The 15,342-nt window shown below is 48.7% G+C and overlaps 1 protein-coding gene across 1 annotated transcript in view; it reads right to left on the reverse strand.

Annotated features, from left to right (window-relative positions):
• The window catches only part of RHBG (Rh family B glycoprotein), a 37,238-nt gene extending 23,498 nt beyond the window's left edge, over positions 1–13,740 (reverse strand). Inside the window, exon 1 of the mRNA XM_029580796.1 lies at positions 13,434–13,740. Coding sequence (XP_029436656.1) covers positions 13,434–13,623 — 190 coding nt within the window. The 5' untranslated portion in view covers positions 13,624–13,740. The remainder of the gene's footprint in view (positions 1–13,433) is intronic.
• Positions 13,741–15,342: the final 1,602 nt, after the last annotated feature.

A 15,342-nucleotide genomic window follows, 5' to 3' on the forward strand; every position in this document is an offset into this window, starting at 1 on the left:
AGGCGACTTGTGCAAGCACAGACCAGGAGAGTCCAGCCCTGAATAGGTGAAAAGTGGGCTATCAGATGTGCTGATCTGAACATGAAACACAAAGTGCAGATCAAGGGCAAATAAGCAATGCTTGATGATCAGAATGAAGGCATTTGGCTCTTGTCCAGAAATACCCAACTCCTGGTTGATCTGCAATGCAGGAAATAGCAAACAGTACAAATTTACAGGTTAATTACAAAATATTTAAATAAATATAATGTCTTGACTGGAAAAAACAGATCAAGTCATATTGTCTTTGGTTTACAACTTGTCCGAAAGGCACAGGGAGATAATTTGTCCAGTGCGACAAACACACAGTTAGTGACAGAACTGGGATTAGTACTCGGGCACAGGGAGAGAAAGGGACTTGCCTGAAGTCACACGGAAAGTGAAAGACAGAGCTGGGATTAGAATGGCGGTTGAGAGGAGCTAAAATGACTTGTCCCGAGATACAGAGAGTCAGTGCCAAAGCTGGGATTAGGACAGACAAGATGACCCAGTCAACGGCAGAGGAGAGCCTCGCACTCACGTCCTAAAACCATAGCCTATGCTCTAATCACTACGCCACACCCCCTTTGACAGACACCAGGAGAAGGGGGAAGGTGAGTGATAGGTCAGCACAATAAAGATTTGGGGAGCCCGAAGGGGAGGCGAAGCAAGATGGTGGATGATTGCCTTGCTTGAACCCCGGGGGCTACCGGTTTTATCCCCTGCATCTATTTTACCCGCTGAAATGTTGAAGACCCAGGTCTATCCTGTTGACGCCCCTGCTTCGGGTTCTATCGACCGGTTTATGGGTCATGGAAACGCGGCGCCTGAACCCTCCAGTGCCGTGCCATTGGGAGCTCCAGCAGGGGAAGGAAGAGCCGCCACTCTTCCTGGCCAGGGAGACCATCTTGAGCCCGGAGGAAAGGGAAGAATCCTATATGGACCCATCCACGGGAGGGGGGGGGGGGAATACAAGCGGCGAGCCGTCCATGTTGTCGCTGTTGGATGATGTCATTGCTTTGGCGGGCTTGGGCACGTTCCCCACTGCGACAGCAGCGGCTGGTCACGGGGGGGGGGGGGGGGTCGGTGTTGCCTCCCGGCAAGGCAGCTGATCTGGAAAGGGAGTCTTTCAACGTCCCTCTGCAAACGGTGTTTTGTTTGGAGAAACCAAAGGACCTTTTCTTTAGAAGCCAGCTGGACGGCCATTGAAGGATGAGTAAGCCCCTGTCAGGACAGCTAATTGACTTTCGCACACAATTTGCAAACTGTTACAGAGAAGTTTCCGATCCACAAAGCCAGGCTTTCGGAATGTAATAAAAGGTTGGACTCTTGAATGACAACGTGCAAGAGCTACAATAGGATGAGTCTTTCTTTATTTTTTGAAGATAACATCTATCCTCGCAATAAGTTGGAAAATTAATGAAACAGAACTAACGACAAGAAGTTGCGTCCGGTGTCTGCAATGGAAATGTTAAAAAAGGATCTTTTAAGAGATTTTATAAATTGAGCCCAATTGCTAGAACCTTGTATCGTCCTTCACCAAAACAAAGCCAAAATCTGGGAAGCAAGTTATTTTTCGAAGAGCATGATATGTAGTCAGTAATGGTTAACTGGAATGGGGAGATCTCTCGTGTCTCTGCCCTCTGCAGCCCCTTTGACAGAGCATTAATTTAATCCAGTGCAACGTGCTGCTTGGTACACTAAAGAATCACATATGCTGAAGAGAGAAGGTAAACATTTGGAGAGAATCTGGCGTGAAAGGAATACAGTAGGAGATAAGATAGTGTTAATGCTTACTAATATTTGGTAGGCCGCCAGACATCCGTAGTACTGTATCTTAAGCTGTTTACAGTAAAATCCTGAAAGGATAGGTCATCCCTTCCCCTTCCCTCCTCCCAACCCAACTTCCCCCACCCAAAATAACCTCCTCCCACCATTTTCCCCCTTCTTCACACACATCTCCTGCCCCAAGCAGACCCCAAAGTCAATTATCCACAGCTTAAAAAGTAATAAGCTCTCATGAAGTACTTGATTAAAAAGCCAGGCTGTAACGAGTTTCCTAAACGTCTCATAGTTACGTTGGGAAGAAACATTCAGATGGAGAGAAGTTCCTCAACCAAGGAATCTGATGTGAAAAAGAAATTCACAAGAGTCCCTTTAAGCCTTATTTCATTGGGTAATGGTAGCCCAAGCAATTCTTGCTCAGAGGAGTGGAAAAACACACGTTGGCTTATGTGGAACCAACACCACATCCATACAGTGTGGACAACCTCTCTGCCGGCGTGCAGGCACAAGCCCCTCGGATAAAACTCGAGGACGGTATCCTTAAAACGAGCGCGCGAGCACACATACGTGGAATTAAAAAAAAAAAAACGTGCACGCTTGATTTCAAATCCGCCTACCGCGCCTGTGTGCGCACGCTCCTAATTTTAAACGGTTAACTGAGAAAACGCACTTCACGTATCTTCGTCGACTTTAACGAGCGCAGGTAAACGGATTTTAAAACACGCTCGCGTGAAAGGACGTCCCCAGGTCTAACCAAGCAGTCCACCAGTTTGCCCATCCAGACACCCCCCCCCCCCCCGGTTCTTCAGCCCGCACTCTGTGGTGTTAGGGCCTAAAAAGCGATTTCTACAGACTTACACCTCATCGGAGCAAACGCGCGGCTAACCGGCCCGCCACGCGCCGCGGCCACGGGATTTAAAATACGGATTTACGTGCATAAATTGTGGTCCCGCCACCAGAAAGCACAAATTCCACCACTTTTCCTTCCCCCCCCAGGCACGCGCACATCTGCAACTTAATTTGCGACTCTTAAAATGCGCGTTACCGGCGTATACGGGCCTTTTAACCCGAGCAACGCTTTTAAAGTTCACCCCCATGGTGCTGCGGTCAGAACCCAGAAGAAGGTTAAGCATAAAATCTTGAATTTAATTAGGAACTGGCACTGGAAGCCGAGGAAGCCCCCTCAGCAGGGGGGAGATCACGTTCAGATCTCCCGTGCCCTATTCTGGAGCGGTGGCAAGCATTTCCTGGATGAACCTGTTAGACCCTCATCTCGATCGGACGAAAGCCCGAATTAAAAACTGTGAATCTGATGAGTTTTAAGACATCAAATAAAAGGTGGATTTAGTTACTGCAGCCACCCAAGTAACCCCGGTCAAGTTGCTATGCGCTTCTTTCAAGGGAATAACACTTTATCGTCGGAGCAAATCCTTTTTAACCAGCCATATCACCTCTGATTTTTGGGGGCCTGGGCTTTAACCTAAACTTCCTCTGCCTTTCTGAGCTAGGGATGGGGGGCAGAGATGAAACCTCTCCGCGTCTCCTACTGAAATAGGATTAAAATACGCCAGCACCTGACCATCCTCCGCACAAATAAATGCACTGTACCCCCCCCCCCCCAAATCTTGAATCGGGGTAGCCAGGGGTGCACGATGAACCCATGAAATAGAATCGGTGAAAGATCTGAACCCGGAGGGGGCTCCACCCTTAGGAATTCTGACAACTCAGCTCAGGTCCCAGGCCCTGTGCAAAATATAATAAAATTCGAGAACCAAAAAAAAAAAAAGATGTTTTTCTCTTCCAGTCACGAACTCTCAGAATCGACCAATGAAGGAGCGAGGTAGAGTGGCACCCACTGCTAAGGAGTTAGCAGATTATTTTGTAAACAAGATGACTTTGGGTTAGGGGGAAGCTTGGAAGCCGTCCAGGTAAAGCAGACTGATGAAGGCCTCTTTTAACTCGGATAGGGCATCATCAGCCGTTTCATCCTTTTATGTTGTTTTAGGTAAAGGAAGCGGAAAATATCCGTTTAAAAGGGGAGCCAAACTACCAGTCCCCCGGAACCAGCTCCAGCTCCTCTGTGGAGAGGATGTGTGAATGCAATTACAGAAGCCATTACAGAGCAACATGAATTGCTCAGGGCAGTCGGGTGGCATAGCCGAGTCTTTTGAAGGAGGCTTTCATGCGTCCTAAATAAAAAAAAAAAAAATACAAATAAAAAGAGTCTATACATAGCTCGCATTGTGAGAGCCGTCACCCTGCTTCCCATAGAAACAACTGTAACCGTTTGTCCGATTCCAAAAATGCTTTGAAGTATTATGGAGCTCTATGGAGATGTACACAGATCATTAGACTTAACAATCGCTTGTGACTTGCTCAGTTACACTATTTTGTTAAGTAGGCTAGAGGACTCGGGTATTGTGGACCAAATGTTAACTTGGTTTTGATCTTTTTTTTTTTTTACAAGGGAGAAGTCAGGGAATATTGACGGGTTCTACCATTTTTAGAGCCTTAATTAGTAGAATATGGAGATCCGGGAAAGGTCACTCCTTTCTCCAGTGTTGTTCAACATTTATCTTCAACCCCTTGGCTAAACGTATTAAATCCCTTCCTTTGGCATGAAATATCTCATGAGATGATATTTCCGATGAGATTCAGATTCTTGGGGAGTTAGGAGCTGAACAATAATCTCAGCTAGCAAAATGACATTAATGTTTGTGTGCAATTGCTGACTGGTTGACGTGTAATAAGTTCCAATGAAACCCAGCTAAAACTGAAATCCTATAGAAGATTTCTACCCCAGAAATACCCCTGCTTGATCTTGTTCATTCATCCTCGTGGTGACCTTAAGATCTTGGGCATTATCCTGGCCCTTCCATACCACTTCCAGTCACACTGTACTCTTAAGACAGTAATTTTGAAACTGCAGCGCAGGCACGCCAAAGGATGCGGCCATATTATAACATACGCGTGTGTATGCGCGCATGGTATAAAACAGGCTATACGCGCATACATGCGCACACAATTTTATATGGACGTGTGCGCAAATAACGCCTCTTCCACGTAAGTGGAGGGATTTAGTAGATACACTCGCTGAGCAATTACCAGTTTCCCCAGTTCGTTCTCAGTTCGCCCAGGTAAAGGAGAGGACTTCCTAACCCCCTAGTTAATTAGCTTCCCTTTTATATTGTTAACCCCTACCCTTAAAACTCTGCTGACTAGCCTAGTTTTTTTTGTTTTAGGACTTACACGCCATCCATAGCAGAAGTAAAATTATGCAGTAGGGGACCCTGGCGCGCGCTCGTACACATAAGTATTTACGCGGTGGTTTTGTTAAAAAAAAAATGTAGGAATGTAAATGGAGCATGCCATTTGCGGAGAAGATGAAGCTCCGGCATGCCATGTGCGACGAAGATGAAAGCCCCAGCTTGCCGCGAATGGAGCACGTGTTGTTTGCGGTGAAGATGAAGTCCCCGGTGCACCATGTGCAGTGAAGATGAAGGCCCCGGCGTGCCACAAAAGGAGTGCGCGCCATTCGCGGTGAAGATGAAGACGCCGGGGCACCAGGTGCGGTGAAGATGATGGCCCCCATGGGATGCGCTCTGCTCGCGGCATAGATGAAGGCACTGGTGAGAGTGAATGTGTATAGAGAAGTGTGTGAGGGGGAATGGTATGAGAGAGGGGAGAGGGAGGGGAGGGGTAGGGGGTGTGAGAGAGCAGGGGGAGGGGGAGAGAGGAGGAGGGGTAGGGGTGTGAGAGAGCAGAGGGGAGGGGGTAAGAGAGAGGGAGAGCAGGGGGGAGAGGGTAAGAGAGCAGGGGAGTGTGAGCAAGACCAGGGAGGGTAAGCAGGAGTGTGTGAGAGAGGGCAGAGGGTATGAGAGAGAGCAAGGGGGGTGCTTGAGTGTGGGAGCCAGAGAGAGGGAGCCTATATGAGGAGATTGTGAAGGAGTGTGTGAGAGATTGGGAGCTGGTGTGTATGTGAGGGTGCTAGCCTGTGTGAAGGGATTGTGTATGTGTCAGAGAGAGCCTGTGTGAAGGGGTGCGTGAGAGAGAGACATAGCCTATGTGAGGGTGTATGTGGGAGAGAGAAAGGGAGCTTGTGAGGGTGTGTGTGCAAGACAGAGGGACCCTGTATGAGGGGTTGTGTGTGTGTGCGCAAGAGAGTGAAGGAGCTTGTATGAGGGTGTGTTTATGTGTATTAGAGAGAGAGTGATAGAGGGAGCCTGTATGATAAGCAGTACTGAGAACCGGGTCAAACTCTGGGACTGGCGATAGATTGGAAGGGGTTGAGCCTAGAGATGGAGGGGAGAGATACTGGCAGGTGGAGGAGTTGGGGCCTGAGAAGGCAAAGTGGCCAGGGGAGTAGGGAGAGTGAGTGGAAGGGACACCTTTACAGTGAATTTCTAGGGAAATTCTGCTCAAAATATTTACAATTCTACATCTTTAAGTAATAACTTTTTTCTGTATTAATTTAAATGTAATTACTTAAAGACTGTCGTGTAAAGTGTGTTATTTTGACCAATATAAAGTTTGCAGAATTTTAAGTTTTGTGCACAGAATTCCCCCAGGAGTAATCTTTGAGTAATAACCGTTTTCTGCCTTGCCTTAAAAATTATTAAATTACTCAAAGAGAGTGTTTGAACAAATAAAGTCTCCAGATTTTTTTAAATACAGTGCACAGAATTTTTTTATTATTATTTTTACTGCAGAATTTTTTTATTTTTTTTTTGCGCAGAACTCGACTAATTGCTGTGATGTTTCAGCTCTGATCCATCCCACCAGGCCCTGTCTTTCCTGCAGTAATCAGCAGCTTTCTGCTTCCTTCTCTGATCTCAGAAAGGCATCTTATTCCCCCCCGGTCTGGCTCCTGTGGAAAAAAATGAAGGAGGGGCCTGCGATTCATCCAAGAGCCCCTCTCAACTCTTTCCCAACTCCCAAACGTGCATCCTCCATCTTTCCCTTGCCAAGATTTCACCAGACCTCGCTTTGCTTTGCTCTGCTCTAGAACGCTTCCCACGGGTCCCCTTGACATAGTAATGGTTTAATAATTACGAGTCTGGTGCACGAAAGGCGTTTTCCTGTTTTGTGTTTATTCGGAGAAACGCACGGCACTTAAGCCCCTGGGTCTCTGCCCGGCTTCGTGCATCGCGGCTCATAAATCTCCCGTTAGCGGAGCGGCGCCCTCCCCTCCCCGTCTCGGCAGGGACAGCAGGTGTGTCCTTCCAGGAAAAGATTTAGGCCTGCGGATTTCTTCTGGGCTTCGGAGGCATTGGCTGCAAAGCCGGGGGTGGAGATGTTTGCTTAAAGCGGGAGACACCGTCTGTGGAAGGAAGGAAAAGAAAACCTCCTCCTCCTGCTGCTTCCCCTCCCCAGCACAGTAAATCGGGGCTTTTAAAGCTCTGCGCCGGTGGAATCCGGTCATGGCCACATTATTAGATGCAACCTCTCTCCCCCCCAGTGTTAACCGTCCTCTCACGTGGCCGTTGTGCTCACTTCCAGCTCGCTCAGCGCACCCAAAGGTGCCCGAAGCGACGAGGAAGGCACAGACGGGCCTGACTAGCATCAGCTTTCCCATAGCACGCGAAGCGGGGCCCGCCTGCAGCCGGGAAAGCCCACGTTATAGTCTTATGCCGGTCCAATACGAGGTTTCCCAGCCTGCAGCCCCGGGACTCCGAGGGCGCTCTGGCTGTGAGGGGGGCTGAGTGGTGACCTTGTCCCTGGTGGGCGGCTTTTCGGCTACGCCTGAGCGTTTGAACTTTCGCCCTGGGATGCATTGTGGGTTTTGCAGTCCCTGCTGCCCTGTCTCTGAAATACAGAAGAAAGCGGGCGGGGCTGTGAAGGGACATTTTTTCAGAAGTACCAGGCCCACATTTGCTCATGACAATTCCTTCCTTCTCTGTAACTGATGCTGGTCACCTATTTTTTGCCAGAGCATTTCATTCCTCAAAAGAATGATTCTGTTTAGTTAAGAAGGTGTTCCCTGACTCGTGTAATTTTCATTCTGCCAGCCCCTTTCTGCCTCAGCTAATGTACCTCAGGTGAAGGAAGGTGATTATAAGGAATCCCCTGCCGGATTACTGGAGAGCTGAAGGCCGCACCAGACCCCTAGAGGGGGAGTGAAGTCAGCTAGGATCTTTTTCTCTCTGTCTCCATCTGCTGGTGGGAGGACATATTACCCCTCAGCTTTGAGTTTAATGAACTGAACCATGCGCTGAAGGAAAGTAAAACCAGCTGCTTGTTCCCTGGACCTTCGTCCTTCGTGGTGGGGTCGGACTGTTAAGACGTCTTCCAGCAGTCTCCCCAACTGGTGTTTTCCTCGGCAGCTCAAGAAAGCTGTGGAGAAGCCTCCTCGTAAGAAAATCCATACTGGATCCAAATAAGTTGGCCATTTGCAGACCGGTTTCGAACATCCCCGTTTTGGGGAAAATAATTGAGAAGGTCGCTAATAAACGGCGAGTGGGTTCTTCTTTCTCTAGAGAAGACCCATTCTCGGCACCCCCTCCAGTCAGGGCTTTTGCCATGGCTTCAGTGCTGAGACAGGTGATCGTTGTCATGAATTAGATCCCGGGCATGGAATTCAGATGGCTCTTTCCCCGCCACCAGGGACCGTGGAATTGTATTTAAGCACGGGTGAAACTTCGGTCCAGGCGATACTGTTCTTTAATTCTTCAAATCCTTTTTTTTTTGGGAGGGGGGCATAGAACCCCGTTAGTTCCATTGTGTTGCTACGCTTCTGATTCTTCTTGCCTAAATACTAACAACTTGAAACTTAATCCCCTAAAATCTGGAAATGTATGGCCTGGGAAAATTCCTACCGCCACCTCCCCAAGCATTACAAACCAAACTAATACTAGATGGGGGTCCCTCTCTCACTCAGCTGCTGAGCACTTAGTCTGGATGCAGTTTTAGTCTTGTCCTTAGCCGTGGAAGGTAAAGTTTCTGCTGTTTCTAAGGCTGCATTCTTTCAGTTAAGGTGTATTCGCCAACCATCCTTTTTTTTTTTGCTAAAACAATGTCAGCTGTTGTCATTCCTTTGTTTGTCGCATCTTGCCTGGATTACTGTGATTTGTTGTGTCTTGCTCCGCCCCCCCCCCCCCCCCATCCCAAGTATGTGGAAACTGCAGCTCGCGCGCAAAAAGCGGCCACTCATATTTTAACTGATACGAGATGATTTCACAGCATGACTCCATCTTAAAAGAATTGCACTGGCTGCCTATCAGATCTCAGATGAGTTGAAACAGAAAATCATAACCTTAGTTTTTAAAGTTTTAAATGGCTGGGGGCCCCCGGTAATTGAAAGAATCGGTTGATTTGGTGCATCCCATCCCCGGCATGGAGATCGGCGAGGGTATGCCGCCCCTTGGTCTTCGCCGAGGCTCATGGAGTCTCGAGAAGGAGCATTAGCCTAGGATGGGGCCTCGGCGGAACACGCTAACTAGAAAAGCGCGCCTTTGCTGGAAAGCCTTTTGATTTTCCAGAAAGTGCTCTTTGAACAGGCTTTTAAAACCTTGATTTCATCTCTGATTTGTATCACAGGGACGGTAACTTTCATACCGGCGCGAGGGCGCACATGCACGCGCATACGCCGACTAAAAACATAAGAACATGCCATACTGGGTCCGACCGAGGGTACATCAAGCCCAGCATCCTGTTTCCAACAGTGGCCAATCCAGGCCGCAAGTACCTGGCAAGTACCCAAACATTAGATAAGATGACAAGCTACTACTGCTTATTAATTAATAGGATGCGGCCATTTTATAACATTCGCGCGTATATGCGTGCATGGTTTAAAATAGGGTGAAGGCGCCTACATGCGTGCTATGGGCCGGATTTTAAGAGGTACGCGCGGGCGTACATTTGTGCGCGCAACCCGGCGTGCACAAATGTACGCCCGATTTTATAACATGCGCGCGCAGCCATGAGCGCAGCCTATGCAAAATAGGCTCGGCGCGCGCAGGAGCTGGTTTTCGCGGTTAGGCGCGTAATATACGTGCGTAACCCTTTCAAAATCCGCCCCACGGTGTTTATGGATGTGCACAGGTGCGCGCAAATGCCACCTCTACCGTGCAAGTGAGGGTATTTTAGTAGACGCGCAGGCCGAGGCAATTACCAGTTTCCCCGTTTGTTTCCAGTTCACCCGCGTAAAGGGGAGGACTTCCTAACCCCCCTAGTTAATTAACCTCCCTTTTACCCTGTTAGCCCCGACCCTTAAAACCCCGCTGACTAGCCTAGTTTTTATTGTTTTAGGACTTACACGTCAGCCATAGCAGACGTAAAGTTGCGCGCACACCGGGGGTCCCCTACCGCGTAAGTATTTTCAAAGCTGGTTTAGTAAATAAATCCTGAAATGCCCATGGCCCAAAAACCGCCCAACCTTCCGTATTCCAGCAGACAATATCAGAACAACCCAATACATTTTAAGTCTGCTAGTTGTATTATAACAAGCCGTTATTTGCAGCCTGTATTTATACCAAGCCCTTAACCCCACAGAATAAGGGCAGGTCATTGAAGGTCCAATTTAATATATTTTTTTAAAGATTTTTTTTCATTGCTGAACTGCCAACAGGACCGACTGTCAGTGAGTGGCGCGAATGAAGTATTAACCCCCTGATGCGGATATTCTTGGAAACAAGGATCCTTGTCAGGGCGTTTTGCGGACAGGGTTTTCAAGCTAAGTCTAGCTTTTTGCACTTGGTTCTTATTTTCGAACTTGCTGATTATAGCATTGATGAATGATTTATGATTTTTTAGATTCTGCAATGAAAGAATCTAAAAATATATATATATTAAATTGGACCTACGAGGATCTGCCCTTCTTCTGTGGGGTTAAGGGCCTGGTATAGGTTGGTCCTGCATAAACATTTTAAATAAATATAGACTGCAAATAACGGCCCGTTATAATACAGTGAGCAGGCTTAACATTTATTGGCGTGCCTGCGCCCCACCCTGACCCTGGCCAGGCTCTTCCCCTTTTTTGTAAAAAAAAAGAGCAAAACAAAACATTTGTATGTATACCGGGACATACGCGCGTTTGCAGGAGCCTTTTAAAATCCGAGCGGCGGATTTTACCGGGACTCCTGCACGTATCTGCCAGCTTCGGTGCACGCCGGGCTTTTAAAATTCACCCCTCCGTGCGTATTTCACTGTTTTATTTCATTGTTTGTAACTTACTTTTGGTTTGAGTTTTAATAAAGCGATGTCACTGATTTTATTGTTTATAAAGTGATGGTTTAGACATACGGCAGATTATTTTTTGTATTCTTTTTTTTTGTGGTTTTTGCCTTGCTTTGAGGTTTTGGAATAGTGAGGAACAAATAATATTAAATTGATTGCTTCCCAGCTTTTCGCATTTAGATGACTTTCCTGTTCAGTGATACCTACTTACTAGGACATCGTATAGGTTGTTCACATTAACAGTGCACCCGGAAAGTGCACCTGGACCCAGTGCTGCCTTTCAGCAGAGCAGAATTGTTACATTGAAGGTTCAATGATTCAAGGAGACAGAAGGGTTAGACGCGCCTGGTTGCAGCCTTTATTACCCCTGCAGCGAGGGATACAGTAAGGGGCCGATGCAATAAATCGGTGCGGAAAACGGGGGCCCAGTGTTGATCAGCCACCTCTTCTGGGCGCCCGAAACAATAGTTAAATGACGGGGGTCGCGCTGAAAAAAGGAGGCGCCAGGGACAGATGTGCGCCCCTGGCGCCTCCTCGGCGGCGGGCGCCCAGGAGAAGCGGCTGTCAGCGGGCAAGGAAAACAGACGCCATTTTGCGAGCGTCCAGTTTCCTAGCCTGTGCACAGCCACGGGGTTAGGAAAATGGATGCTCGTTAATTGAGCGTCCCTTTTCTTAACCTGACGGCCGGCGCACAATTTTTTTTATTTTTTTTTTAAACCTTTCGGTTCCTCCGACAATATCGCCACGATATTAAGTGAGAGGATGTACAGAAAAGCAGTATTTTCTGCTTTTTTGGGCTGCTCAGAAATTAACGCCTGTTCTGGGCAGGCGCTAATTTCTGAGCGTAAAATGTGTTGATCAGGCACAATTTTTTTTTTTGTATCCCAGGCAACTAACTAATAGGCCCATGAACATGCCTTTGTATGTGATGAGCGCTATTAGTTTCGCGGGGGGGGGGGGGGGGGGGGAGGGTTTTCGATACGCGTTTTGGACGCGCTAATCGCATCCAAAATGCGTGTCCATTCATGGGTTAAACAGTGCGCTGAGCTGAGCACACTGTTTTGCATCGACTCCTAACTTGGAAGGGATAGAAACGCCTGGAGACGGTCTTTATCCCCTGCACTTGTGTGATACAAACACAACCTTTTTTTTTAAACATAAAAATACAGTGAGATGTTCTATGCAGGATCCAGAAGTCCTGGATTTCCTAATCCCCAAAAGTCAGGAAACACCAGCTCTTCGCCAAAGCAGATGTGGAGTTACTGGAGACCGCTGGATGGTGCATTTCAGCAGAGGTCTGGGGCGCAGCTCTGACCACAGCTGCTGGCCACCTGGGTCCTAGCCACCGTGAACTTCAGGGACGTTTCTCAGAGGCTCTGCAGAGATTTACGAGGGGGGCCCAGCTAGCCAGATCTGTTTCACGTTCTTTGTCAAGCATGCGGAGCATGAAGAGTGAACGCAGACGTTCACCGCAGCACCCCCTCCACCCCCGGCTTATCGTGACACGATACATAGAAGGCTCTTCGGTACAGTTAAAGCTCGCTATAGCAAGCCCGTGTCAGACAAATTCATTCTATGCTGGCTGATAAGGTCATTATGCAGAGTGACTCCTTGCTATAATGATGTTCCCGCCTTGTAAAGTCTACACAGAGGAGAACATCTCTGGCTTAGAGAGCCCCCATCTCTCCAATAAGTTAAACTGATTGCTTTTAGGTTGCAGTTCAAGTCTGTGTAAGTGAATGCCAGAGACACATGAGCATCAGCAATTTCCATAACTCGTTCTACTTTTCTAAATTAAAAGAAGCCTAAGCGAGCCTGGGATTAGGCTCTCCATTAACACAAAGGTGGCTGTTGACTTATGTGAGGCTTCCTGGTCACCAAGAACAGGCTGAGCTAGCCCAGGTCTTACTCCCATTGCATCCACGGACTTGTAATTCCTGCTGTTCTTAGAGAGGTTGGAAGTGCAACGGGGGGTAACAATCGGGACCGGATCAGCCTACCTGGGTTCACCCGGGCCCCTACTTGTATGCAAGGCAAGGTGACTGCATGACTCCATGCCAAGAGGCACGGTCTGAGCCAGTCCATTGCATGCAGGAAAGCGTGGTTCTGATTTCCCAGTGGGGGGCGCTCTCTAGGAGCATAAACTGGGACTCAGCCTGTCCCTGATGATCTCTACATGTTTGACCCGCCACAAAAGAAGCCTAAGCGAGCCTGGGATTAGGCTACCCATTAACACAAAGGTGGCTATTGACTATGTGACACAACAGTTGACACAAGTGGGGTCTTGAAACTGTTCACCAATGGGATTTCCAAGGCTTCATTAGTTAGTGCCTCTGTTCTTGTAGGTTCATTGCAATCTGCCGCAAGACCAGCTTTGGGGAAAAGGCGAAATATCAAACATTCATAAACGGATAAGCATAACAATTACGTGGAGCATAAATGCGACGCCTACTCACTTGGGTACCGAAAGTAGAAGTCGTTGTCTATGTTGGACTCGTTGTGTACTTGCATCTCATGGTGCCAGGCCCGGGCGTCCGTCTCGTGGTCGTAGCGGACGAACACGGCGAAGAGGATGATGGTGACCGCTTCCAGGAGGATGCAGAGCAGGGGCAGCTTGACCCGCATGTTGGTGGAGTGGCTGGCCATCGCGCCGTGCCGCCGCTGGTCAGGATGGATGCAAGGAGCTGGGGAGAGGAGTGTGAAGTGAGAAGAGAGAGAGAGAGAAAGAGAGAGACACAGGTACACGAAGTGCCTGAAGCAAACTGAAAGTTCCTGTTCAAAGCGGTTGCTAAAGTCACCCGGCTGATCCCACCCACCAGCCACTACCCAAACTTCTCCTGCTCAGCTCCCTCCCTCTTTCACTCCAAAGGTCTGCAGGATAGAGGAGGAAATTATTGCAAGACACAGCCACTTTCCCTTCTCCGGCACAAATAATCCACTTCTCTTACTGCTGTTATTTGTACAGCACATACCAGACGTACCCTGGTGCTTTACGGATGCCTACAAAAGACAGCTCCTGCGCCCTAGCTAATCCATTCAGAGTTATAACAGCAAGGCCTTCACTGGGAAGAGTTCTAGCAGGTGGGATACGGGTGGGAATATTTGAGGAAGGGGCAGTTTTTAATTGAATAAGTCTGCTAGGAAGGAGGTCTGGTAGGGAGCCTATCTAGGAAACAGAGCCAGTGGGAGGGAGGTGGGACTCGTACGTCCTCAAAAGTGTGAGCGCTTCTGTACTCTGACCGCCTAAACTGACACCCGTGCTGATCCCATGCAGTGATCGCCACTGCCGCTCGGCATCACACGTGTGTAGTGGTGCTCCCAGGCGTACACACGGGCTGGAGCGAGAGAGAGAGAGGATCTGGTGCCCTAAGCGAGCCTGTGATCGTGCGCACCCTTCCCCGACTTGCCTCTAGCACAGCACTCCCTCCTACCGGTGGCAGTGACCCCCAGCACGGCACCCGCCTTCTCTGGTAGGATTGGCCCCCGGCATGGCGCATCTCTGGGCCCTTCTCTGCCCCCCAAAACACTGGCAACTCTACGCAACCGCCCTAGTTTGCCTAATGGAAGCACCGGCCCTGCCTGCACAATGCCGTACAGAAGCATGGTCCCTGCTCCGTGGAGCTTACGATCTAGCCAAGACAGCCAGACAAGACAAATGAGAGGCTTGAACCAAATGTGGCAAGGCGCCCCTCTGGAGTGCTCTGAAAGTGGCCTCCCTGGCTTTAGGGTTACCAGTTGGCCCCAGGTCCTCAAGGGCCAGGCTGAGCCCCAGTGCTGGTTTTACTTCCAGTGCATTCTCTGGATTTCTGGTCCCCAGCCATTCTTAGAGAAACTGGAACTCCGAAGGCCGCTGAAATACTCCCCAGATGCTTTGAATCAGGCAACACATCCGGGCTGGCCTGACCTGGAGCCAGATAGCCACGCTCAGTGGGTCTAAAATTACGATCACACCGCAGGACTGAGAGATGCACGTGGACTCTGCGGGTTCTAATCCCAACCTTGCCTTTCTCCTTGTGAGTCCACCCCCAGGTTGCAGTTTGCCAATCAGTGATTGAGGGGAGAGGGTACAGATGCAACACTTCAGGAGAACGTGTGTAATCCAAGCCAGGTGTACTAAGAGGGGGAAGGCTCTTTTATTAGGGATGCTGGTTGCTGACCCTGGCACTATCTTTAACAGGTGCCTCTGCCTCCCCCGGTAAGGGATATTTTGTGTTAAGGAACAAATGCCTAGGTCTGTTGGCTGCTGTCCACAAAAATGCAAGCTGAAGCTAGGGAGAATCCTGTCGGTGCAAGAAAAGCCAGCACGGCCAGGGCTTCATCTAGTTTAATTAGTTTTGATGTGCCGTTTTTCTACATAAATCAAAG

Source organism: Rhinatrema bivittatum, chromosome 16 (genome assembly GCF_901001135.1).
Source record: "Rhinatrema bivittatum chromosome 16, aRhiBiv1.1, whole genome shotgun sequence".
Classification (NCBI taxonomy): domain Eukaryota; kingdom Metazoa; phylum Chordata; class Amphibia; order Gymnophiona; family Rhinatrematidae; genus Rhinatrema; species Rhinatrema bivittatum.